The sequence below is a fragment of the Chrysemys picta genome, chromosome 9, assembly GCF_011386835.1.
Source record: "Chrysemys picta bellii isolate R12L10 chromosome 9, ASM1138683v2, whole genome shotgun sequence".
NCBI lineage: Eukaryota > Metazoa > Chordata > Testudines > Emydidae > Chrysemys > Chrysemys picta.
Genome location: NC_088799.1, coordinates 78,992,971 through 79,020,750, shown reverse-complemented (window position 1 = coordinate 79,020,750; position 27,780 = coordinate 78,992,971). Strand labels below are relative to the sequence as shown.

Below are 27,780 nucleotides of genomic sequence, written 5' to 3'. Positions count from 1 at the left end.
CCTGAGGCATCTTCCTCATCGTCCCCAGATGAGGCGGTGGCGGGCACAACGAGCACAGGTCCACCCCCGATAGATCTCCGGGCACACCAGGACCTATTACGTAGGGTGGCACGTAATATGGACCTACAGGCAGAGGAGATAGTGGAGGTGCAGGACCCCATTGTGAACATCCTCTCTGCGGATGCCCCATCCAGGGTAGCGTTGCCCCTGATCCGCACGATCCAGGCTAACGCCACTACGATATGGCAAACTCCTGCCTCTATTCCACCCACAGCCAGAGGGGTGGAAAGAAAGTACTTTGTCCCCTCAAAGGACTATGAGTACTTGTATACTCATCCCCAGCCGTGTTCACTGGTGGTGTCATCAGTGAATGCAAGGGAGCGCCACGGTCAACAGGCTGCAGCGCCCAAATCGAAGGACGCTAAGCGCTTCGATTTGTTTGGGCGTAAGGTTTATTCAGCCGGGGGGCTACAACTTAGAGCGGCTAATCAGCAGGCGCTCCTGAGCCGCTATAACTTTAATTCCTGGAACTCTATGGGGAAGTTCAAGGAATTGGTCCCCCAAGACTCCAGGGAAGAGTTTGGGGCCTTAGTGGAGGAGGGTAAGAAGGTAGCGCGGACCTCCTTACAGGCCTCCTTGGACATAGCAGACTCGGCTGCGAGAACCCTGGCTTCAGGTCTCGGGCTTGCCTCCGGAACTGCAGCAAACCCTGCAGGATTTACCCTTTGAGGGACACGGATTGTTCTCGGACAAGACGGACTCTCGTCTGCAGAGCCTCAAGGACTCGAGAACAATCATGCGCTCCCTGGGGATGCATGTTCCGGGACCCCAGCGCAGGCCATTTCGGCCCCAGCCTTAGCGGTTCTCCCCCCTCCCACCTCGTCCGAGACAGGACTCTGCCAGAAGGCGGGGGCGAGATGGTAGGAGAAGGTTGACCGGCCCTCAACCCGGTCAGAACCAGGGGCCACCTCGGCCACCTTCAGGCCCCAGGCAGAACTTTTGAAGGTGCGGTCGAGGACGGCGCCCCAGTCATCTCCCAGGATCCAGCCCCCTCCTTTCGGGATCGCCTCTCCCATTTCCACCGTGCTTGGTCCCTTATAACCTCGGACCGTTGGGTCCTTCGCACGGTAGAGAGGGGATACGCTCTCCAGTTTTCTTCTTCCCCCCCCTCCCACCCCCCCTCCCCGTCCCTCTTCAGGGACCCTTCTCACGAGCAACTTCTTATACAGGAGGTTTCTACGATCCTATCTATGGGGGCCATAGAGGAGGTTCCATTAGAGTTAAGGGGCAGGGGATTTTATTCCTGCTACTTCCTGATCCCCAAGTCCAAAGGGGGTCTGCGACCCATCTTAGACTTACGCGGACTCAACAAATTCGTAGTAAAGTTGAAGTTCCGCATGGTCTCATTGGGGACCATTATCCCTTCCCTGGATCCTGGAGACTGGTTCGCCGCCCTCGACATGAAGGACGCATACTTCCATATAGCAATCTACCCGCCTCACAGGCGCTTCCTGCGATTTGTGGTAAACAAGGTGCATTACCAATTTGCAGTCCTTCCCTTCAGCCTATCCTTGGCCCCAAGAGTGTTCACAAAATGTATGGCCGTCGTGGCGGCATACCTTCGTCGGCAAGGGATACAGGTGTTCCTGTATTTAGACGACTGGCTGGTATGCGGTCGCACCAGAGGGCAAGTTCGAGCTCACGTCCACATAATAGTACACACATTCCACGAGTTGGGCATTCTACTCAACAAAGAGAAATCCACTCTAGAGCCTACCCAGAGGATAGAATTTATTGGGGCAGTCCTAGACTCCGGACGTGCACAAGCTATTCTACCAGACAATCGTTTTCATACCATCACAAGCCTCATTCGAGGACTCAGGGCCTTCCCAATTACCACAGTGAGGTCGTGCCTCACCCTGTTGGGTCACATGGCCTCTTGCACGTATGTAACCAGGCATACCAGACTTCGGCTTCGCCCACTCCAGACCTGGGTGTCATCGGTATACCACCCATATCGGGACAGCCTGAAAATGGTGGTCACAGTTCCGAACTCGGTCTTGTCCTCCCTCACCTGGTGGCTAGATCACAGTGTGGTTTGCGAGGGGATGCCGTTTCACGCCCCACAACCCTCTCTGCACCTGGTCACAGACGCTTCATCTCTGGGTTGGGGTGCCCATCTCAACGAACACCATACCCAGGGCCTGTGGACTGCACCCCAGCTATCCCTGCACATCAATGTTCGGGAACTGATGGTTAGTTCTCATAGACAACACTACGGCCATGTTTTACATCAACAAGCAAGGAGGAGCACGTTCCTCGATTCTATGCCAAGAGGCCATTCGCCTGTGGGACTTCTGCATCGCCCACTCGATCCATCTCACGGTATCGTTTCTTCCTGGAGTCCAGAACACTTTAGCGGACCGACTCAGCAGGTCCTTTCAGACGCACGAGTGGTCAATTCATCCGGACATCATCTATTCCGTTTTCCAGAGGTGGGGATTTCCCCAGGTAGACCTGTTTGCATCTCGAGCCAACAGGAAGTGCCACGCGTTCTGCTCCCTACAAGGGCGAGCTCCGGGCTCTCTATCGGACGCGTTTCTCCTTCCTTGGAAAGACCACCTGTTTTATGCCTTCCCTCCATTTCCACTGGTCCACAAGGTGCTGCTCAAACTACGCAGAGACCAGGCTTGAGTAATTCTAGTCGCTCCAGCGTGGCCGAGGCAACACTGGTACACCACACTGTTGGAGCTCTCGGTTCAGTCACCGATCCCGCTTCCGTCGTGTCCAGATCTCATCTCTCAGGACCACGGCCGACTACGTCATCCCGACCTACAATCACTCCACCTCACGGCGTGGTTGCTCCATGGTTCACCCAGGCAGAGCGGCAATGCTCGCACTCTGTCCAACAGATTCTGCTGAGCAGTAGGAAGCCTTCAACACGGACCACGTACTTGGCCAAGTGGAAGCGGTTCTCCTGTTGGTGCGAACAACGAGCCATGTCCCCGTTACAGGCACCTATTCCTCTCATATTGGAATATCTCCTCTCCCTAAAACAGCAAGGTTTGGCGATATCTTCAATTAGGGTTCACCTGGCTGCTATATCGGCCTTTCATCCAGGGGAACTCGCGTCTTCGGTATTCTCTAACCCGATGGTCGTTAGATTCCTCAAGGGCTTAGACTGGATGTACCCACAACAACGTCAGCCCGTTCCGACGTGGGATCTCAACCTGGTTCTCTCCAAGCTCACAGGACCTCCATTCGAGCCACTGGCCACCTGTTCACTTCTGTACCTATCCTGGAAGACAGCCTTCCTCGTAGCCATCACCTCAGCGAGGCGCGTTTCTGAACTTAGGGCGCTTACATCCAAGCCCCCTTACACGGTTTTCCATAAGGATAAAGTGCAGCTTCGTCCACACCCTGCCTTTCTTCCTAAGGTGGTCTCTCCGTTTCACAGGAATCAGGATATATTTCTCCCAGTCTTCCATCCTAAACCACATGCTACTCGCCATGACCAGCGTTTGCATTCTTTGGACGTACGCAGGGCCCTGGCTTTCTATATTGACCGCACAAGGCACTTTAGAAAGACGACGCAACTCTTCATTGCAGTGGCCGACCGAATGAAAGGCTTACTGGTCTCCTCACAACGCCTATCCTCCTGGATCACGTCTTGCATCCGGACTTGCTATGACCTGGCCGGTGTCTCAACACCGCACCTCACCGCTCACTCAACGAGGGCCCAAGCTTCCTCGACTGCCTTCCTGGCTCAAGTTCCGATCCAGGACATTTGTAGAGCTGCAGTTTGGTCATCAGTCCACACATTTGCAGCTCACTACGCTCTGGTACAGCAGTCCAGGGACGATGCTGCATTCGGATCAGCGGTTTTGCACACAGCAATGTCTCACTCCGACCCCTCCACCTAGGTAAGGCTTGGGAGTCACCTGATTGGAATCGATATGAGCAAGCACTCGAAGAAGAAAAGACGGTTACTCACCGTTGTAACTGTTGTTCTTCGAGATGTGTTGCTCATATCCATTCCAAAACCCGCCCCCCTTCCCCACTGTCGGAGTAGCCGGCAAGAAGGAACTGAGGGGGCGCCGGGTCGGCTGGGGTATATATCCAGCGCCATGAAGGCGCCACTCTAGGGGGCTCCACAGCCGACCCGCCGGGTGTTGCTAGGGTAGAAAATTCTCCGACGATCGTGCACGCGGCGCGCGCACACCTGATTGGAATGGATATGAGCAACATATCTCGAAGAACAACAGTTACAACGGTGAGTAACCGTCTTTTTTAAAAATGTTTAAGAAGCTTAATTTAAAATTAAATTAAAATGCTGAGCTCTCCGGACCAGTGGCCAGGACCCAGGCAGTGTGAACGCCACTGAAAATCAGCTCGCATGCCGCCTTTGGCACACGTGCCATAAGTTGCCTACCCCTGGTTTAGCTGTTCAGACTACCAAATTTAGTAAGCTTTAGTGCCCTTGTGGTAAAACTAGGCTTAAATTATAAAATCTCTTCTTTTTTTAAAATGCAGAAATTACAGGTGAGCCATTTCTAATATGCCTTGTCCCTATCCTTATACGCTCTGTCCATTGTCAGCACTCAGTTACTCATTTGCTAGTTATTGTTGCTGAAGGAGTGTTTGAGGCAGACCTCAAATAGCAACAAATGAAAGGTGTTTTTTTTTAATGGAGGGGAGGGGTTGTAATAATGACTATAAAACTGTAGATTAGATGCTGTGAATACAGAATGTAATTTTGAGGTGTTGTTTTGCCCATCAGATGACATGAGCTTGGGGAGTTGTCCTGGACAGGAGTTAAGGGCAGCTCTGTTGTCACCATAAAAATGAACTATGGCTTCAAATATTGAGGTGATGGGGGCAGTATAAGTATTTAAAGTTGATTTTAAATTCCAGAAAATAAAATCTCACTGAATTCTTTATTGTTTGGTGTCTAGTTATGGCCTAGCTCAAATCAGTGTGAGTTGTAGTTTGTAGTGATTTGGGATATTAAGCACATTCAAAGTGTACAAAGTCACAAAATGGAAAAATCAACTACTTGTTTTAGTAGATTCAACTACTATACTTAAACAGCATGAGAAATTCCAGGGTTTACTGCAGACTGGTAGATACTGTGTGCAAATAGTGCAACGTATCTATATAAACCTTTTTTTGGAATGCAACAAATCTGAGTATGTCAAATACATAAAATATTTAAATTGGGATTTTCAAGGAGCCTAAGGGAGTTAGGTGCCAAAATTCCATTAAAATTCAATGCAAGTTTGACACCTACCTGCTTTGAAAATTTCAGCCTCATTTATACTTGTGTATACAGACCACTATATCTGTGTATATATAGATGAGAGAGATTTGTATTAATCTTCAAGACTTCATTGACTTGATTGGAAAGCAGACCAGAGGAAATCCAAACAAAAAATTCTATCGTGGAGTTGTAGTGGTTTTTTATGGTTTGTGTGCAGTTTTTTATCTGACTCCTTGACTGGTGCATTCCTACTAAGGATAAACGTATGTGCTCTACTCCTTGTAACAGTCTGTAATGAACCAAGCTGTTCCCAATTTCAGTGTTTCATGTTGTGGCAAAGGCAGAACTCTTTTTCTTTTAAATATCAGCTTTGCTAAAAAGTTTGATATTTGGAAGAATTATTTGATCTAGCAGTTTAACAAATGTAGATGTCTTTAAATGCTCTTTTAAATAAATTAATCTGCATGACTTAATACTGGAGCATGTGATAAGGAAAGTCCAGAAGATATTGACATTACATCATAGTTTTCAAATCAAAGCTTTAAATAGACGGTTTCCTTGTTTCTGAATAGAATCTACTCCTAAAAACTAGAAGTTTGTTTTTTTTTATTTGAGACCGCTTTTGAATTAGATTTGTACCAAGTGGTTCACCAAAGATTTATTTTCTCAACTCACATTAAAGACATCACAACTTCCCTGCCAGGCAGAATGTTGCCAATTCTTGTGATGAAATTATAAGTCTCACAATATTTGATGCTTACTTAAAGCTCCAGCTCCTAAGGGCATATGATTAGGAGATAATATCACTTTTATTTGAGAGGAGAGAAAAAAAGCTAGGTTTTTAGCCCCTGTGCTTGGGAAGGCTGAAAATGTGAACCCCACAAGCCTCAAATAAGACTACAAATAAACAGGGCCCAAAATGCATTATATTTAAAATTCCTTGAGTTTGGCAATGCTGCAACTGTCCAACTTGAGATAAAAAGTGAGCCTTGGAATGTGGCAGTATTGATGTATATGGAGATTTGGCAGTTATCCAAGAGCTGGGGGCACAAGGGGAGTGATTTAGTTGGGACTATTCAACTGCTTAAAGTCAAGAACATATGCGGTGAGGGTGAAATCTTGGCCCCATTGAAGTCAATAGGAGTTTTGCCATTGACTTCATGGGGCTAGGATTTCACACAAAGTATTCACAGAATTGGAGCCTAGTTGAGCACAGAACATTTTATTATTTCCTCCCCCATCTTACCACCCCCCACACTGCCTTGCTGGAAGCAAGTTTGTGATTGGGAGCTGGGGGGGAGGAGGAGGGAGAGACAAATGTTCATATTTTCAAACTAACTTTTTTCCTTGGAATTCTCCCTCAAAGGAATCCTATTGGACCAAGCTGTTCTCCCAGCTAGGAATTGTAAAATGCTCCTGTTGGTGCAGGTTGATCAATGACACAAGGTTCACACACTCTGCAGCTCTTTCAATCCATGACTTCTGGAACGTGAGGAACCATCCAGTAGGATCTAAACTGTTTCCCTATAGGACCATGCATCACACTGCCAATAGACCCTGAAGGGCCTGTTTCATTCTAAAGCAAATATTGCTAGTAAAAGTCAAAATGAAAAGATCGGTATTATTGGTAACTGCTGTTTCCTTCAGAATTAATTTAAAATTTATGTTCAGATTTTATGCCTTCCACTCTGCATCCTGTTGCTATTTACTCGCCACAGCTGCCAGATTCCTACAAGGATGAATGCAGCTTAATAGCTGACGGACAACCAAATCTCTTGGAGAACCATTTGTATGATTGTATGCTGAAAAATAAAGTGGATTTTTTAGATGATATATTCCAATATTTTCATTGGATGTTTGGTCTCATCCTTTTGTGTTGTTTAATCTTTATATTACTATAGTGTCTTGAACACCTAGACATATCAAAGACACTATTGAGCTAGGCACTTAAAACACATGTTTACACAGCTCCTATCCCAAAGTTTTTAAAGTCCAAGACAAATAACATGAGAAGGGTGGGAGGAACAGGATTTAACCAAATATATACATCTTATTTATCTCAACATTTTAAATTGATATAAATTGCCAACTGGTACCATTTGACCATCATCAAGTCATCATTAATCGGCTGATTCTTCTTCGAGTAGTGTCCTATGGTTGCTCCACTGTAGATGCACTGGCATCCCTACGCTACTGATCAGAGAACTTTGGTAGCAGTGTCTGTGCAGTCCGCGTATGCTCTATCTCCCCCTTGTGCTCTGCCATGAGCTAACCAGCATGCGCGGGCAAACCCCCCTCAGTTCCTTCTCAACTTGCCATGGCTAGAGACTGAGCTATTCACTGTGAGTTCATCAGATCATTAACTCTATTGTTCGAACTTATTAATTACTAATCTTTCTTTATTTGTTAGGTTAGAGTTTGTTTTTTAAGGAAAATAAACAAAGGAAACAAACCTTTATCTACTTATTCCCCCTTTCTCCAGGGACTACCCCCAGGGTAAGAGGTGCCCCTCCTGTAAAGAGACCATCCCTGTAATGGATGGACATTCCTCTTGTGTCCGACGCCTCATGGAAAAGCACATTCCCCAGAAACGTGGTTTTTGTCAGCAGCTAAAGTTGCAATCGCGACAAGACAGAGAGCTCAGACTAAAACTCCTTCTACTGGAGGCAGCTCTCCAACCTCCTTCACACCTGCATCAAGATTCACCCAGAAGACAGGAATCTTCACCAGTCCTCTACATCTAAAGGTGTGGAATCTAAAGCCATGAGACATTCACATAGGGCTTCAAAAATGAGAGCCGAGAGTCGCCAGCGCGAGCCCCAAACCAGCTGGAAAAGATCCCCAGCATGTTTGGTATCATCAGTACTGACGGCATCGAAACCATCCAAACACAGTACCCAGAGGTGACACGGTACTGTCCCAATGGAACACTGTGATACACCTAAAGACCTGATGGGCACAGGCACCGAAGCAACAGTATCAACTGGGAGAGATAAGGATAAAGACTATGCTTTGGGGAAGGCTCACTCGCTATGGGAAACAGCTTCGATAATATCAACAGTACACCAAACAATGTCGGAGCATTTAGCCTGGCCTACATCACCAACCCCATTGGTATCGTCATCTTGGCACCAGCAGCCACAACTGGTACTGACTTCCACCTGGCGCCACAGGAGTTCAGATACTTGAAAGACCTCGCAGTATCTGATGTACGTGAGTCTCCCCTATTTGGTACCAGGGCTCCGGTATTGACTTTACCTCAAGCTTGAGAGTCTCCACCAGCACAGTCCCATGCACCTCCATTCTCCAGTGGAGAGTCGAATAGTGAGCATGAGGAGTTTGTCTCCCATCACTCCTTCCATGCACCGTATAGTGCCCATTACCACTGTCACTGCCATACTGTCCACCGGGTCCTCAGCCATCCTGATATGGGCAACCAGAGTACCAGCCAGCAGGACCTTTCCCGCCATCTCAGTGACCTTACTGGGACCCATGGGAGGCGTATAAACATTGTGCCTCCGGAACATCTAGCATGGTCTGCCATGAATCAACAATGTGCCCTGCATCCAGAGCCTCTGAACCTTTTGAAGAGGTGAGGGAGGAACAGGAGGCCTACCTTGACAAAAAAGGTCACACCACTGACCAACACCTTGTCCTCCTCACCATATGACTTTAAACTCTTTCAAGACCTAGCTAAGAGGGTGGAAGACACTCTCTTCAATTATCTCTAGAGGAGGTAAAAAAAACCACACCATAAGCTGATAGACATTTTGCAGTCCTTTTCTTCATCCAGAATAGTCTTCTCCATCAACAAGGCTCTCCTTGATCCAGCCAAGCTTATATGGAAGACCCCTGCATCAGTCGTGCCAACCTGTAAGCAAGCCAATAAGAAATACTGTATCCCAACCAAGAACACACAATTTTGTTTCTCCCATCCACCCCTAATTTCGTCATTTGGGGATGCGGTGAACTCCAGCAGTGGTCAACACCAGGTGAAGTCCACCCTATGTGATCGGGATTGGAAACTCCTCAACCTTTTTGGAAAAAAGGCTTATTCTTCTACCACACTACAATGCTGCATCATGAATTACCAAGCACTAACTGCAAAATATAACTACTTCAATTCTCCAAACTCAATTTATTTATCGACCAGCTTCCAGAATCACACAGAGATCAGTTTAAGGTTATTATCAATGAAAGACAACTGGTGGTCAAGACAGCACTTCAGTCAATGTTCAACACAGCTGATACTACAGCACGATCCATTTCCACAAGAATTGTGATGCAATAAGCCTCTTGACTACATTTATCTGGCTTCCCCAATGAAGTACAGACAACCATGAAGAACCTTCCCTTCGAAGGCACCAAATTGTTCACAGAAAAGATGGATGCATCCCTCCACACACTAACCCTTCAGTCATAAGGGATTTATACACCTGGACAGAAGAGAAAATACAGTAGTCAGCCCTCACTTGAATTGTGCACAGCACATGATCAAACTCAACGCTTTTGTGAGCCACAAAGGAAAAAGTCCAGATTCTCAGAGCGCAAACCATCGGATCCACAGCCTTCCTCTTCCCAATCATCCACTTCAAAAAATCCATTTTGATGGATTGGTTGGGGTGCGGACAGACCACTTCCTCTAACGCCGTCTAACACTAATCAACCTTTCGCATCCCTTTGGATGCCATCTTGCTCTGTTCCACAGCACCTGGGAACGGATAACATCTGACAAATGAGTGCTAGAAAACATCCACAGTGGGTATTCTATTCATGTAACCTTCCTTCCCCCCCCCCCCCCCCCCCCCCATCCTCCTCTGTCCCTCTTCAGGTACCCTTCTCACAAGAGTCTCTTGCGACAAGACATAGATCACCTCCGAGTAGGAGCCATAAAACCAGTATCTCAACAAGTACGAGGCAAAGGTTTTTACTCTCATTACTTCCCAATCCCCCCTTTTTCTTGGGTATTGGAGACCCATACTAAACACCTCAGAGCACTCAACAAGTTCATCAAGGCTCAAAAATTCGAGATGGTTACTCTAGCAGCGATTATTCGAGCTTTGGAACAGGGAGACTGGCTTTCAACCCTCTACCTTCAGAATGCTTATTTCCATGTTTCAATCTTAGCATCCCACAGATGGTTCCTCAGATTTACCCTAGAGGACACTACCATTACCAGTACAGAGACTGCCCCTTCGGGCTATCATCAGCTCCCAGAGTATTCTTCAAGGTCCTCTCCATAGTGGCAGCTCATCTTTGTTCTCAGGCGATCATGATCAACCCCTGTCTAGACAACTGCCTCCTCAGGGCTCATTCCTTCGATGAAGCTCTGTGGGTTACCCACAGGACTATGGACTTATTCAGAAACCTGGGCCTACAAATCAACATCCAAAAATCGATTCTGTCCAAGCGAGAGCACTCCTTCCACAATACAGATTCCTCAGTTTGTCCATGCTTACGGAGACAGTGCAAACAAGCCCTCATATATGAGACAGACAGTGCCTTCTAACCAGGGGTGAAACTTAAGGGACTTACCGGTACGCAGGGCAGCCAGGGTCCTGGGGCTCTGGCGGCGATTTAAAAGCCCTGGGACCGCTAGCGCGGTAGTGTTAGTGGCAGTGGCATCCCCGTGCCCTTTAATTTGCCACCGGAAACCCAGGGTAGCAGCAGTGGCTGGGAGCCCTGGGGCTCCGGCAGTGATTTAAAGGGCCAGGGGTTCCAGTTGCTGCTGGGAGCCCCGGGCCCTTTTAAATCGCTGGGCCCCTGGGCAGGTGCCCCTCCTCCTATCCTCCTTTCTCCCTCCCGCAAATCAGCGGCCCTGCCAGTACAGTCGGCTGTATACTGGCGGCCACTTTCTTACCGGTACGCCGGACCGGATTACTTTCACCTCTGCTTCCAACTTCTGGAGCACATGGCGGTGGGTACATTTGTGATAGCTCATGCCAAACTTCGCATGAGATGTCTCCATTCATTGTTCAGCTTGGTTTACAAGCTGAACAGAGACAGCTTAGAGAAATCCATATTGTTACCCACCGAGGTCAAGTAATCCTCCTCGCCACCAATACATCCCTCAGAGGATGGAGAGAACATATCAACAGCTCATGACATAAGGCAAGTAGTCACCCATAGAAATGTGTCTTCATATCAACCTCCTCGAACTCAGAGCAGTCAGGAATGCATGTGCTCATTTCCTTCTGCTGATCAGAGGTACACACACAAGGGACATGACGGACAACATAGTATGCATGTAGTACATAAATCATCGGGGCTGCCAGATTGAATCATAAAATCATAGAATTATAAAATATCAGGGTTGGAATGGACCTTAGGAGGTCATCTAGTCCAACCCCCTGCTCAAAGCAGGACCAATCCCCAACTAAATCATCCCTTGCCCTCCCTTTGTATGGAAGCACTAAAACCATGGAACTGGTGCATTTCCCACAACGTTCTGATATCAGCGGCTTACCTACCAGTAGTGCAGAACACAACAGTAGACAGTCTCAGCCGCAGGTTCCCATACGACCATGAATGGGAGATGAACTCAGTAGTACTCCATGACACATTCAGACAGTAGGAGACACCAGCAATAGACTTGTTCATCACTTACCTGAACAAGAAATGCCCATGCTATTGCTCCAAGGCAGGTCTTGGACAGCACTCCTTAGGGGATGCTTTCCTTCTTTCGAGGGATAAGGACCTTCTATACCCCTTTCCTCCATATCCTCTATTGATTAAAGTCTTGTTAAATATAAAAAGTGAGAGTGCAAATGTTATACTGATTGCTCCCACCTGGCTGAGACAGACATGGTACCGGTTACCTGTTACAGCTGGTGATGTGTCTGCTGATCCCTCTTCATCCCACTCCATATCTCCTCTCGTAGAATGAAGGATGCACTCTCCACCCCAACCTGCAGATACTTCGATTCAAGGCCTAGCTTATTCATGGTTCCAGCACATAGAAAGATCCTGCTCTCAGGAGATGCAGGAAGTGTTATTACACACTAGAAAATCAGCTACCCATCATACTTGCCTGCAAAAGCGGACCAGGTTTCAGGTTTGGTGTAATCCCAAGAAAATTTCCCCAACATCTGCTACTCTCCCAATGGTCCTAGAGTATATACTGATTTTCAAGAAATCAGGATTACCTCTTAGTTCACTCAAAATTCACCTGGAGGCCATAGCAGCCTCCCATCAACAAATAGAGAGATACTCAGTGTTCTCACAGCCAATTACAAAGCAATTCCTTAAGAATATAGTAACCCTTTTCCCCCAACCCAGACACCCACCCCATCTTGGGTCCTGAACTTAGTACTAAAGAGCCTGACTTGGCCACCCTCTGAACCTATGGCCACTTGTTCACTCGCATACCAGTCTTTAAAGACAGCATTCCTGGTGGCAATCAGCCTGGTGAGGAGACTAGGGGAGATAGCAGCACTAATGACACACCCCCTTATTCAGTTTTTTTTCGAGACACAATTACTTTCAGACCACACCCGAAGTTCATCCATCCACAAGCTGATCTCATCTTTTCACATAAACCAACTTATTTATCTCCCAACATTTTTCCTTAAGCCTCACCACAATAAGAGGGAGGCTGTACTGCACACACTAGTCGTTAGGAGAGCCCTGGTCTTTTACCTGGACAGGACGAAGGCCTTTATGAAATCTCCTAAGCTTTTCCTTTCCATTATGGAAAGGTCTAAAGCAGTGGTTCACAAACTTGTTCTGCCACTTGTGCGCTGGGCCGGTTTGTTTACCTGCCATGTCCGCAGATTCGGCCAATCGCGGCTCCCAGTGGCCGCGATTCGCTGCTCCAGGCCGATAGGAGCTGCTGGAAGCGGTGCGGGCCGAGGGACGTACTGGCCGCCGCTTCCAGCAGCTCCCATTGGCCTGGAGCAGTGAACCGTGGCCATTGGGAGCCGCGATCGGCTGAACCTGCAGACGTGGCAGGTAAATAAACCGGCCCGGCCCGCCAGGGGCTTTCCCTGCACAAGTGACGGAACAAGTTTGGGAACCACTGGTCTAAAGGCGCAGCAATAACGGCCCAGAGACTCTCCAAATGGGTCTCAAACTGTATCAAACACTGCTATCAGGTTCACAACATAGTACCTCCATCTGGAATCTGCGGTTTCCTCCTCTATCACCCTCCTAAAGAATGTTCCTATCTCAGAAATCTGCAGGGCAGCAACCTGGGCTTCTGCAAATACCTTTGGAGAACACTACACGATTACTGGGGACTCTGTTTCCAACGCTACAGCTCTGCTGCAGTGTCATCCATAACAGACTTGACTCCAAAGCCCCAGCCTCCCATTAGGGTTACTGCTCAGGAATCACCTGCAGTGGAGCATGCATAGGGATCACTACTTGAAGAAGGGGAAGTTACTCACATTGTGCAGTAGCGATGGTTCTTCGAGATGTGTCCCCCGATGGGTGCTCCATGACCCGCATTCCTCTCCTCTACTTCTAGTTCTTGTCAAGGACTCTACAATAGAGAAGGAACTGAGGGGGATTTGCCTGCACACGCTGCTTAGCCCCATGGCAGAGCACAAAGGGGGGACAGCATATGTATGGGCTGAATGGACACTGCAACCAAAGTTCTCCGATCAGCAGCGCAGGGACGCAAGTGCACCTACAGTGGAGCACCCACAGAGGGACACATCTTGAAGAACCATTGTTACTGTACAAGGTGAGTAACTTCCTCTTTCTTATAAGTGTCATGTTAGAGGTAGGTCTTAAGAGAGAGGAAGGATGGTCCAATGGTTAGAGTACTAGCCTAGGTCTTGGGTGACTTGGGTTCAAGTTCCTGCTCCACCACATACTTGTGTGACTTTGGGCAAGTCACGTAGCTTCTGTGCCTCAGTTCCCTGTCTGTAAAATTGGAATAATAGTACTTTGTTACTTCACCGGGGGTGTTGTGACAATAAATAGATTCAAGATTGTCATGTGCTTGGATACTACAGTAATGGAAGCCATATTAGTACTGCAGATAGATGGACTTGAATAAGGAGAGGGTTGTGGCCTTTCTAATCAGTTCTGGAATGATGTTCCGTGTGTCGGGCAGCATGTTTATCACACAGACATCTGTGTACAAAGTTAACTGTCAGGGTGATAAGGTTGACATCATGATCAAAATTAGAGGAGGCAACGTTGATTATGTGATAAAAGGAGCAGAGTCATGGAGGACCTTTGGAGGTAAGGATGAGAACTTGAACTTCATACAAGGACAGCAACCCAGAAAGCCAGTGGAGGAGTCTATTTTGAATGCAGAGGAGGAGACAATGTGGGGGAGTTAGGAATGCTGGAAAAAAGAGGAGATTCCAGTAATTAAGATGGGATATGAAGAGTGACTTATGAGAATTTTGGCTGATGTACATTGTTTATATTTCTGTACATTTTAATTGCTACTCCTGTATCTTGATCCCTCTGTGCCTCGCTCCCCATAATATGTTTTGTGAAAATTATCATATTTAACTTGTTACAGTAATTTTATATTCAAAGATGTGGTTATATCTTTCACACAAGTTTTTGTAGTATTGCTGCCAAGTTAAAGAGCAAATCATGTTGGTTGTTCACTTGTATTTTATAACAAAAACTAAAAATAACCTATAAAGACAAAGGCCTTAAATATATTGAATATCTCCTTTGATAAACATAACTTTTTTGTGTGTTCTGTCTTCTTCTCTGCTAACTAAATATTTTACAGTCTATTCAGTTTGTTACATCCCATGTTATCATGGATATATTTTTGATCTGGTACAGTCAAAACTAACATAGAGACAGTTGTTCCAAACCAACAGCTCTGACACAGTATTTCAGAACACAATAAAACCACTCTATTGCCTGCAAAGAATGTCTATAAAGAGCTTAGTTATGGTAACAGTCTTTCTCACACTAATAATCTCTGAAACTGAAAATGGACAAGGGAATCTAATCATAATACTGAAAAAGCAATAATGCAGGAGCATCAGTTTCATGCTTATTTTCAAGTACTTTGAGATATTGTGCTGTAGAAGAGGGGGGAGGTTTTTTAGGGGGTTGGGTTTTTTATGTTCTGTTTTTAAGTTCTCTGGCACATCTAGCTCTTTAAGTTTTAGTTAGAGGCAAAATACCTGGTTTACATGAACTGATGTGTTAGTCTAGTTTGTAGATGATTCGAAGATGACTTGTATTTCAGATCTTACTGCTTTATCTACCTACTCTGAAAAGTTACTCTAAATTGGCATTTTATGGTTCTGTGTTTATTGTCTCAATGATTTCCATATCAAACACGCTCAGTTTACAAGTAAAATATTATTTCTCATTGCATACCTGTGAAGTTTGCCTTGGATCTGAGAGTCTGGCTGCATTTTTTCCCATATAAAGGTTCTGCAGGCTAAATTAGTCACACCTGTGCAAACTTTAAATTGTGTCTTCAGTGACACCTTTGAAACCCCGTTGAATTCAGTGAATTTGCACAGGAGGAAAGTATAGACTCAGCTCTCCCTCTCTTGTGTTATCACTGCGGGGATAAGAGAAGAGGAAATTAGGCAAAATCTGTTGTCACTGAAGTCAGCAAATATCTCTCACACACACGCATAGGAAGCATATCTGTTTTAAACAAGTGCCACTTTTTATGTAGTCACATTTCAGAGTATAACAATCTTTATGCTTGTTTTCTACTTTCTACTTTTCTCTTTGTGCTGTTGGAGCCTTTTGAGATCTTTCCACTGCGTTTCCAGTGGAATGTTTTTGGTGCTATAAAGTGCTCCTTTTGGGCATATATGCTATGTCTAAGACACTCAAAGAATGAGACAGGTAGGTGGCTAAACCCTTGAGAATCATTGTAACACCACAGCATCAGGTTTGTGGTACACATAGTTTGTATGTCCAATAATAACTTCATGGCACATCTGGTTTCATGTCCTGAGGAAAGCTTCCTATTTTTGTGGTACCTTTTTAGAGAAAATGTTTATATAAGTATCTTATTTTTATTTCTGCAAACTTTGGAATGCAGGTTTTTTTTATAAAACAAAATTAGTTTCTGTGAGTAGCTGCAGGCTATATTACTTGGGTAATTCCTATTGTGTTCTCGTGACATTCCAGAGCATTACTGCTCAGCCTTTCCAACTAGGATTCTGCATGTCATTGCAGTGAAAATAGGTTCTTTTGAATGTGTTCTTTTGTTCTTCTTTGTTTTGTTGGGATATACAAAGGTGTAACTGACTCATCCCTGTAAGGCATGTTTTACAGGTTATTTGGGCTCCTGCCTCGGTGCTCCCTCTTCCACACCCTTTAGATTATCCCTTTTCTTTTCACTTTTTGACCTTATTTTTATCATCCTACAGTGATTTTCTTGATGAAATACGGAATAGTTTTGTGATTTGGTAACTGTTCTAAACTTAAGGTAATGTTGGACCCGAGATTACGCAGAACCTGTAGTAGTGATTTGTTCAACATATTGTGAAGTTGTATGCACTGTAGTTCAAACGTATTATGAAGTTGTCACTTAATTACATAAGAAAGGAAATGCTCCTAGGTACTGGAGTACTCCTTAGTAGTACCCTATGTTTCTACAGGTACTGAGGCAAAGAAAGCCAACTTCCTTCAATCTGAGGATTTGAGATTTTCTTTCTGTGGAGTGGGTAGTTAGGTTCATCATTTCTTTAGGAACAATCAAAGTCTCCAAGGAAGAGAGTAATTGAATAACCTTGATGTCTCCCACTGCAAATAGGGTGGCTGGGCCAGTTCACTCAATCTTTGACTGGTTTATGAAGGATGTAAATTCAGCACCTATTTAGCACCCCAGTAGCCTATTCGTTGGAGAAGCTTACAAACCTTGCACTAAATCACCACTGCCTTTTCCTTGCACCCTGGCCAGAAAAATTTAGTAGAAGAGGCCACTGTTATTGAGGTCAAGACCCAATGTTCATTACATCTGGTCCATAATTCTAAGGCCTAAGGTAAGTAGAGTACTAGCCATAGTTATTAGCTCCCTTCATTGGGAACTACTGATGCTTCATAAACAAATGCCAGTTCAAGCACTGGAAGAAGATTTGACAGTTTGCTGATTCTGATCCTTGGGGAAAATGGGGACTTTAAAAAACTCATTATTTTTCATTTTTACAAAAATAGACTTATTACCATTCCAATATGTTAATGGGGTTTAGTTTAGGAAAAAACTTTTTTCTGACGGCATGACTTCTGTCTGCTTTTTTTCCTCTATTCAGCCAACTTACAAAGGGAAAACTTGCCGTGGGGAAACACATTAAAATTGATTATTGCAACTCTAAAGCAAGGTTCTACCAAATGAGGCTTTGTGATGGCCTGGTAAATGGTCATTGAACCGAACATAAGAACGGCCATACTGGTTCATACCAAAATTCCATCTAGGTGCACTAAAAATAGTAGTGTGACGCTGGGAGTACAGGTATCGGCAAACAATGGCTAGCCTATGCTGCTGTTCACCACAGCTAATGCTATTGCAGCTATGCTACTGTTTTGAGCATGCGAGCTCTGTGAGAGCTAGCACGAGTATGTCTGTTTGAGCTGGAATCACGCCCCCAGCTCCAAGTGTAGACATACAGATTATCTCGCCATTTATAACTTTCCCCTCTTGCTGTGTTCCATTGGAATAATGAACCTGTTAACTAATAGAGGAAGTCTTGTGAGTGCATCAGACAGAACTTTTAACAGGAGCTGAAGAGAGATTGACTGACTGACTGACTGACTAATACTCCCGCCATGTTCAGAACTAAACATTAACCATCCTTTTGACTTTAGATTCCCCACAATAATTTCTCCACCCACTACTCTAATTCTGCAGCAAGGCTGTCTAGGAGTTAGCTACTGTTCCTTGATTCTCTGCCTGTTTCTGTCTCCATGTGCAGGATAGAACAGCCTGCAGGCTGCTCTAAACTTTACCAGCTAGCTATGGTTCCCAAAGTGCCATATGACATCTGGGAACTTCGAGAGTACATTACACTCTAACCACACTCCTTGCCTGCCCTTCCCTGCCTCCAGTATGCCCCGAGCAACATAAAGTTAGTGGAGTAGGGCTGAGACTCTCACTTTGTCCAGGCACTGACTTCATTCTGACCTACATATGAGTAGTCATTACTCATGCAATAGTCTCACTAGTTTAAATGGGACTATTTTTGTGCAAGTAAGGGTTGTTGGATTGGTCATTAATATATGTCTGACTCATCCTGTCATGCCTTTTACCCCCATAGAATATGGCTATTGTATGAACTAAGCTTTTAGGGTAGTGGGAGATACTACAGAGCCTATTCTTATATCATTATTTCTGCAGGAAAACTATTTTTATTAATCTATTTTTAGAATAAGTCTATGTTCAATAGCAGCTGTCATCATACGATAAAATTACAGTCTGTTCTTATTTGCAGTCTTTTATTTCAGCTTCTTGTGGTGAAATGTGCATCTGTGATCATTAACAAAAATATTTAATATTGAAGGGAAAGTGTATTTTTCCCTAAAATAACTCTTTTTGCATGTCTAGAAAGAAAAAATGGTAGCAGTGGGAAGGAGTGAAGGAAATACTTCATTTACCAAAGTGTAACAGCTCATGAAAAAGTTCATGATAACTTTGATAATGTATGGAAAGTCTAAACTTTTCATTGTTAACACTGAAACAACTTTGTTTTGAAATAACAAAGATTCTATGCCACTAAGAAGAATGCTTTTAATGAAAGTACAGTTTTAGCCGCTGTGCTACAAACAGTTATGCACAGTCTTAATTTTAAGCACAGGAGTAGTCCAGTTGAAGTGAATGGGATTATTCTTGTGAGTAAAATTACATAATTGTGTAAACTGTGTACTTGCTTGCTTGTTTGCAGATAAGGGTTTTAATTTTCAGTATCTTGGTTTTTTTACTATAGCAGTTTTATAAAACTCAAAACGATACCCAACTAGTAGTAGTAATACAAACAGCATTTAGCATTTATAATTTAGTTCATAATAAATTTTAATCTTAAATTACAACGCACAAACTTTCAAATTAGTTTTACAAAACCTTAACCTGATTTAAATTAATTAATTTTTAAATCAAGTTAATTTAATCACCTTGATTTAAATTGCTTCCCCCTGCAATCATAACTGTGGATGTTCTAATAGCCACATTAAATATCTAATCCTTTTTTGAATCCTATTAAATTCTTGACCTCTGATGCTTTAACAGTTAAACAGGCTAGTAATATGCTGTTTAGAAAAGAAAATCGTGTTTTCTTTTATCAGTCTTAAATGTGTTGCTTTTTAATTTCATTAAATATCTTTGTTGTGTTATGAGGGTAAATAAGCTGTGTTAGATGAACATGTGGCTGCTTTTATGTGTCATTAATTTTGAGATACGTTTTTTAGAAGTAATTTTATTATAAGAATTATGTCTTATTTTTTTTAAAGGAAGTCAAAGCCCTCTACACCCAACTACCAACTGCTTTTATCAGGGATGCTAATTTTGCTTTATTCTGTAACATGTCACTGCAATAAAGATCCATTTAATATTTGTAGAAGCAAAATAAAATATCAGGAATTGTGAAGACTAGATTTGAGCTTTTCTCTGTGAACAGGTAAAAAAGTTGATAGGAATCATTTAAATTGCACTTGGGATCACAATTCCCTTTGCCCAAATCCAGGGTTTTCTGATTCCTTCCCCTGTGCTACTGCTTGGTCTTCTATTAGAAAGCAATGTTTTTTCCCCATATATGCTAATTTAGGTAATACAGTTTAAGGCAGGTGGGGGGGATAATAAGTAAAATCTGGGGTGGAGTGACCTCCCTAGGGGGATCACACATTCCTAGGTGATGAAGTATCTTAGTCTTTTTGAAATCTTACACTGGCTTCAACACCTGTGTAATGAGTTTATAGCCCATGCACAATAAATCGTAATCCTGGCTGTTAGAAAGACAGTCGTGGGTGCCAAATAGGTCTTTATCCTATTTTATCATACAGCAATTACAGACCCACTTCAGTATGAGCTAGCTTCTGTATCAGATATTCTTACCTTGTCAGCTGTGGAAAATATATGTGGGAGTTCATGTTATAAAGAGACAAACGGTACTTTATTAATCTTGAAGATTTTGGACAAAAGCATAGATATCAGAGTTTAATTTTTCCTATGTTTTATCTGTGTCTTCCAGTTGATAGCTAGGCACTTCCACAATTTTAACCAAGTTAGTGGAGTTCTTACCCCCTCCTGTAACTGGACTTGCTCTCAGTATGGGTGGCCTGTGCTGAGTTGATCGTAAGTGGGTTTCACTTACCGTGGCTGAGCCAGTAGGACATAGGTGGGCAAACCGTCCTGCCCGGCCCCTGAGCTCCCGGCCGGGGAGGCTAGCCCCCGGCCCCTCCCCTGCTGTCTCCCTCCCATCCCCCGCAGCACAGCCTTCCCTACCCGGCCCTCCATCCAGTTTTGCAACCCCAATGTGACCCTTGGGCCAAAAAGTTTGCCCACCCCTGCAGTAAGAGGTGTTCTGAGCTAGTCTCCACTGGGAATCATCTGCCCTAATTGTGAGCATGTCTAACCTCCTGCATAACACAAGCCATAGAATTTCACCTAATAATTCCTGGAAGGACTTTATCCTTCCCTTCTATCTAATTTAACCTCTTAACCTAGTGTCTTTTCCTGTGCAGGTCAGTAACAGAATTGGTACTCCTCAGTGCTGTGTTTGAGTCCTGTGCCATTTATTTCTCAATACTCTTCCCAAGTTACAGATAAAATGTATTTGTTTTATATCTACATAAAATACCAAGTCCGTTTCTGTCTACTGTGTGGATGAGATGATTGGAATAAATGACAAATCAAAGGATCGTTTAAACGTTTGGTTCCTAAATCATCTGTATTTCTTGAATATCAATATTTTATGAAGAGGAGATGCTTGGAGGAAATGCTACCGGATTATGGATATATCTTCTTTTCTTGGAATAACTAGAATGACTGAAATGGAACTTCTGAATGCAAGTGACACTACATGCCTCAGGACGAGGAGGTTAACTTTGCATTGTGAAAAATAATTATTTAGTAACTACTAATTATTGCTTTTTTTAATGTGAAAAGTATTTTACATGAATTGTTGGTTACTACATAAAACTTTGTCTCTGGGCTAGTCTGCATCAGATTATAGAGATCTTCCTCCTCCAGGTATAAGGTATTATTCATGTCATATTACATTTAATTGGATTTAAAGGCCTGTAAAGATGTCTGAATGCTAGTGCCCAGGGAGACTTACAGTAGAGAGAGAGACACCTCTTGACAAGGTTCCAGGCTTGTCACAGAGCAGAGAAAGTCACAGATGCATGATTTCTCTGTCTGTGACTTCCTGCAGGAAGGCTCTAGGTGGGTTGCAGCCCGATGCAAAGGGGAGGCCCCATGTGGAGAGAAAAGTTGGAGAGGAAGTCCACCCAGCATTCACCCTGCAGCAACGGCTCCTGTGTCTGCAGGGCTGGGCCAGGCTCCATGCTCCGCGCGTTGTAACAGGGCACACAGGGTCACAGCACTACTCTCTCAAATTTGGCTTTACTGTCCGCTTCCTTCCTCCTGTCATGATGGAGGGGCAGCAGAGCCAAACCTGAACAAATGGCACTGTGACCCATATGCCAGTTTGCAATGTCTGGAGTGGGTAGCTGGGCCCATACCTGCAGGACACAAGAGCAACTACTGCCCATGCCTGGGGTGAGCGCCGAGGAGGCTCACTCTTCAGCCCCTCCTGCCTCGGGGCCTCCTCACCTCACCGGAGTAGATTAGGGTTGCAGTGCTGTTATGTAGGGTGCTGCCGCAGGTGGTCATTTCCCCCTCATTTGTCTGGGCATTTTTTTATCAAATATCCCAGAGCAATCACTAAACCCATGACTTTTACTACATTTACCTGATTGCTCCATGATTTTTTTTTATTTAAAAAAAAAAAAATCCTATGACAAATCTGCAGCCCTAACAATGCACAAGTCAAGGGCCTATGAAGGAGCTTAATAAATTAGCAAGTGAATAACAAGTTCTTCAGAGAATAATTAGAAATGACTGCATCAGTCATCTTTAGTTGGTTAATTATTTCCAGCTAGGATCTCCAATATCTCCATGTGTCGCTACCTAGCCTTATTGTAGAAAATCAGAAAGTTCTATGGTGTAAAGGATTAGTATGGAAAACTCCTTTAGGGTTTTTTTTAACATTACAGATGGCTGGAAATAAATGAGAATAATATTCTAATGTAAAAGGGAACTTACGTTTTTTTTGTTTGAAAATGAGGTCTAAGTAATGAATGCAAAAGTCTGTATGGATTTCAAAACCCCTTTTGTGATGATTGATTTGTGTCTTGACATTTGACATGGCATTCTCTTGAACCTTCTAATGACATAAAGGGCAGATATCATACTATGAATAGGGAGCTTGTTTTTGCCTTAGAGTTGAGACACATTGCTTTTTATTCTAAATTTTCTCATTTTAATTGCAAATATTGAAATTTCACATTTTAGACTGTAGAACAAGCACAGATCAATTTTAACTTAGCCATATGTACATTGGATATCATTGCGTTTAGTGTGCCAATAATACATATATTGCCAGTATTCTTCCCTGTTTGAAGAGTTTGTTTTTATTCTGTGGCTTGTATACCTTGTGTGTATATATTATGATATAGTCTTTAATTACATGTATCAGCGGGGTAGCCGTGTTAGTCTGAATCTGTAAAAAGCAACAGAGGGTCCTGTGGCACCTTTAAGACTAACAGAAGTATTGGGAGTATAAGCTTTCGTGGGTAAGAACCTCACTTCTTCAGATGCAAGTTGGCAACCCTATTCTTGCATCTGAAGAAGTGAGGTTCTTACCCACGAAAGCTTATGCTCCCAATACTTCTGTTAGTCTTAAAGGTGCCACAGGACCCTCTGTTGCTCTTTAGTTACATGATCACATACTATTTTTCAGCATTCTACATTTTGCCTCATTCAGAGAATAGGATGGATGTGGTTAGGAATGTAACCTCAGCCAGAGCCCCCCTTCCATGCTCCAACCCCTTAACCCAGCCCTAATCCCCCTCCCACTCTCCAAACCCCTCAGTCTCAGCCCCACCCCACAGCCTGCACGCCCAGATGGAGCCCTCTTCCAATCCCGCACCCCAACCCCTTGAGCCAGCCTGGTGAAAATGAATGAGTGAGTGACGGTTGGAAGAGCGAGCCACAGAGGGAGGGGGGATGGAGTGAGTGGAGGCGGGACCTCAGAGAAGTAGCAGGGCTTCTAAAGAGGGGCAGGGCAGGGGGCAAGGACGTTCCTGTTTTATGCAAGTAGAAAGTTGGCAACCCTATTCTGGACATGTCATTAAAACCAACATTTTCACATGTTCTGTTACCCACTATGAAGGCAGATACGCCTGAGTTTCCTCAATTTACAGATAGCATAGAAAAATACTAACATTTGTCAGACTTTCCAGAATGTAGTGTGGCTAAGTGGCCTACACTTTTAACCTCTCAGTAAGATATAAGGTCTTCCTCAGTAATAAGAGATGTAAAAGGCATATAATTACTAATATCAGACAGTAGCAGAGGAGAATGTAAGAATCATGGTCTCCTGGTTCCCAGCCCATTGCACCTTCCCCTAGGCCAAAGGATATTTTGATGGAGGAAAGTAGCAGGGAGGAGAAAATGAAGCATCACTTTGCTTGTGTCCTGTCTGGAGGATCAGCTACATATAATGTGTTGAGGAGAGATTCGGAGGCAGTCTATGCACAGTGCTGATAATATATTATGCGATTTTAGCAGTCAGTCTGTAGCAAGTGCTATTGGGAAAGCACAGAGAGAAAATGGTGATTTTCAGCATCTTATAGCTCAGTCTAGTCTGAATGGATTTTCATAGAGAGAGCAAAAGGCACCTCTTTAACTCCAGGACTGTCCTGTTGCCAAAATTCAAAGTACTGTTGCAAACCACGTAACTATTAGAGCTCTTAAAAAAAAATTTTAAAAAGGAAACTTTTTTTATAATGGAAAGTGCTAGACAACCTAAATATTGGGGTCACTACCATTCCGCATGTAATAAATGTATATACTTCAGCATTTAAAATCTTCAAAGCACTGTGCAAACATGGTCTAGTTAATCTCAGAGCACCTTTGTAATATAGAGAAATGTTATCTGTCATTTACAAATAGGGAAATAAAGTGACTTTGGCAAGCGTAATTGAGATTCATTTGACAGAACTAGCACTAAAATAATGACTCCTCATTCCTAATACCTGTTCTCTCATCACAGACATACAGGAGTACTCTTCACATAAGAAAGTCATGTACTCTATAAGTCTGACATATGACTGACCAAGGAAACTGAGGTCCTGTAGTACAGTGGTTCTCAAAGCCAGTCCGCCACTTGTTCAGGGAAATCCCCTGGCAGGCCAGAGCAGTTTGTTTATCTGCTGCATCCGCAGGTTCAGCCAATCGCGGCTCCCACTGGCCGCGGTTCGCCGCTCCAGGCCAATGTGGGCTGCGTGAAGCAGCGCGGGCCGAGGGATATGCTGGCTGCCCTTCCTGCAGCCCCCATTGGCCTGGAGCAGCGAACCGCAGCCAGTGGGAGCTGCGATCATCCAAACCTGCAGATGCGGGAGGTAAGCAAAATGCCCTGGCCCACCAGGGGCTTTCCCTGAACAAGCAGCAGACCGGCTTTGAGAGCCACTGCTGTAGTATCTCATTACTCTGGTTATGGGTGCATCAGAAATTGAGATAGCAGGCTAGCATTTTATCCTGTTCTGCTAATCAATTTTATAGAAACTATTCTTCATGGAATTAAGAAGTTATTGATATCGAGACTCAAATCTCTGCTAAAGAGGCGGAGTTCAGTCAGTTTGGCAGCGATAATTTGTTGGTAAAGAAACCTCAACTTGATGTTCTTATTGTTCCAGCTGGCCTTGCTGAATTTCTTCCTCCCTGAAGAAAAAGTGCATCTTGAAGAAGAAAAATTGCATCATGTCCGCCGAACTAAAAGGAGTAAAAGTAGTGAAGGACCTGATGGTGAGTTTGTCTTTATTTCTTATGGTTGTGTTTCTCATTTTCACAGACAAGTGAGGGACAAGCAGTTTTTTCAGGTAGTGAATAGATAGTGGATTGTGTAAGTTAACAAGGGAACTCCTGTCTCGTAGTGCCTCCCTGAACTTACTTGGCATCCAGATCATTAGTACCGTAAATTACTGTTTCACACTATACAGTCTAGTAAATGATATTAAAATTAATATCCTAACCAATCGTTATTTGCCCCAACTATCATTATTTTTTATAATCACCATTGATTCAGTAAGGAGATTCATCTTGTCTAACAGTAAAGCCTTTGGCTTGCTTACTGATATGGTTTGTTCATATAATGCCTTTGCTCCCTATTTCCTTAAAATCCATGTTCAATAGGTTGTTGTGCAGGCTAAACAGCTGTGAACAGCGCTACAGTACAGAATGAAAATGTGTTGTAACTGGGATGCTGCATGTGGTTGTAGAATAGATGGGTCCAAGCTCCACACCACTTAACCCCTAAATACTTAATGTTCTTTGAGTGTTTGTGCACATATATATTGTACTTCAGGTGTGCATATACCCTGGGCTTTTGGTCATAAATTGAGGTGGCACATACATCCTGAGTGTCTTCCTGCTTCCAACCAAGGTCAGAAAGAGGTGGGGCCACCCTAACTCCCTCTCCGTTCCTTGTCAGCTCACAGCTTGATGCCTCATAGCTTACTGTTATTCAGCACTTATCAAAGCTCTTTTATAAACTTAGTTTATATAGTAATTAGTCAGTAGTTAGAGAGAGGTTTTTTGTTAGTGTTCCTTTTTCCCTGCCTGCTTTTGAGAGAATTCTCTCCCTTTTTTTCTGGATTGGTATGCAAGCACTTCTTCCTTTGTTTAGGATGCCAGTGAGAAAATCCCTGGGTTTTAAAAATTGTCTGTCCTGTCAAGCAGCCATGCTTGTAAACAATGGGCACACAAGGTGCTTGTTGTTGTTGTTGTTTTAGAAGAAGGCCACATTTCAGAGAGATGCACTGTATGTAGAAGAACAAAGAAATCTAGAGAGAGCAGACTGAGAATATACCTCATGAAAAACTTCACACATCCAACCTTGTATCTGGGTCACTCCCAGAATACTAAGCACCCAGATTATGTTTCATTGAGGAGTGCTTCATAAGCCTTTTTACCTTCAGTAGCCATTCTGATTTTGAAGACCTCATCCTGTGAAAGAGGGAGAAATCCCCAGAAGTCCACTAGAGAGAAGAGGCATCAATCACAGTCTCTACAGCCATCGTCTAAAGCCCTTAAGTCATCTTATACATCAAGGGGAGAAAGTATTGCTCAAAGTCCAGGAGAGACTTCTTGACCAGCCATTCAGCTCATAAACATGAGGCCTGAGTAGCAACTGCGAACTTACCTGAATTTGGCACTGAGCAGACTTCATCAAAGGACCTAGTACCGCTATCTTCTACTGCAGTTGTTCAATTTCTTCCAGTACAGATAATCCCAGTACCAGTGATTTTGATACCAGCTAGGTCAACTCTGATTACTCTCTCAGCACTGAATAGCTTGGTATCAGCAATTGCTTTCCACCCCATATTCTGTACAGCCCTTCCCATTACTGACTCTATTGGTACTGGCTACACCACAATCATATATAGTAGCTAGAGATCTCAGCTGAGTTTGCATCAGTCAGGAGTACTAATACCCACTATGTACAGAGTTTACCAACTGACCTGCCTGAAGAATATTCCTTCTGATCTTCAGAGTCAGGGAGCAGCAGGGAAGCCTTTCCCGTCGCATCATTGGGTTACAGACTTTTGCTTTCCTTGACAGCTCATCATTCCAGAGAGAACTTAAAAATGAACTTCAATGGATCCCATTCCTTATATCGTCCTCTTCACCAGATGAAGCTATTGCTCCTGAGCCTATACCATCTATGCCTAATGACTATAAGTCATTACAGGAGCTCATAAGGAGAGCGGCCTCTGATCTGGAGCTCCTGTAGAAGTTGTCCAGGAGAACCCTCACAGGCTACTAAACATCTTGCCCTGGTTGAGTGGCACTGCCTATCAATGAAGACCTCTTAAATCTCACTAGATTGTTATGGCAGGCCTAGCCTCCATACAACCCACATCTAAAAAGGCTGATCAAAGTTACCAAGTTCCAGCACAGGGTTTTGAACAATTCTTCTTTCACCTGGTGCCAGGATCATTAGTAGTGATGGCTGCAAATGAGAGATCTAAGCAGGGACAACAAATATCTACACATAGGGACAAGGAATCGTGCTAGAAAAAGCAACTCTATGGTGAGCTTATAAATGAGAATCGCAAATTACCAAGCGGTTCTCTCCAAATATGACTATACTAACAGGGATTCCCTTACAGAATTTACAGACAAATTGCCCACAAGCTCAGAGAGGAGTTTGTCTTACCTGGCCAAGAGCCAGGTAAATAACCATTTCTTAAAAGCTTGAGCCAAGCAAATAAAAAACAGCACCAGAAATGTAAGTCTCTATCAACTCATCAGCCTGGTGAAAAATAAAGAAATCAAGATTTGGGTCTGAAAC

The 27,780-nt window shown here is 44.0% G+C and overlaps 1 protein-coding gene across 4 annotated transcripts in view; it reads left to right on the top strand.

Annotated features, from left to right (window-relative positions):
• EDA (ectodysplasin A) overlaps positions 1–27,780 on the top strand; it is a 207,964-nt gene that overhangs the window by 88,844 nt on the left and 91,340 nt on the right. For all 4 annotated transcript variants that reach the window (XM_065556556.1, XM_008166518.4, XM_065556555.1 and 1 more), the window contains exon 2: positions 25,124–25,232. In XM_065556556.1, coding sequence (XP_065412628.1) covers positions 25,124–25,232 — 109 coding nt within the window. The remainder of the gene's footprint in view (positions 1–25,123; positions 25,233–27,780) is intronic.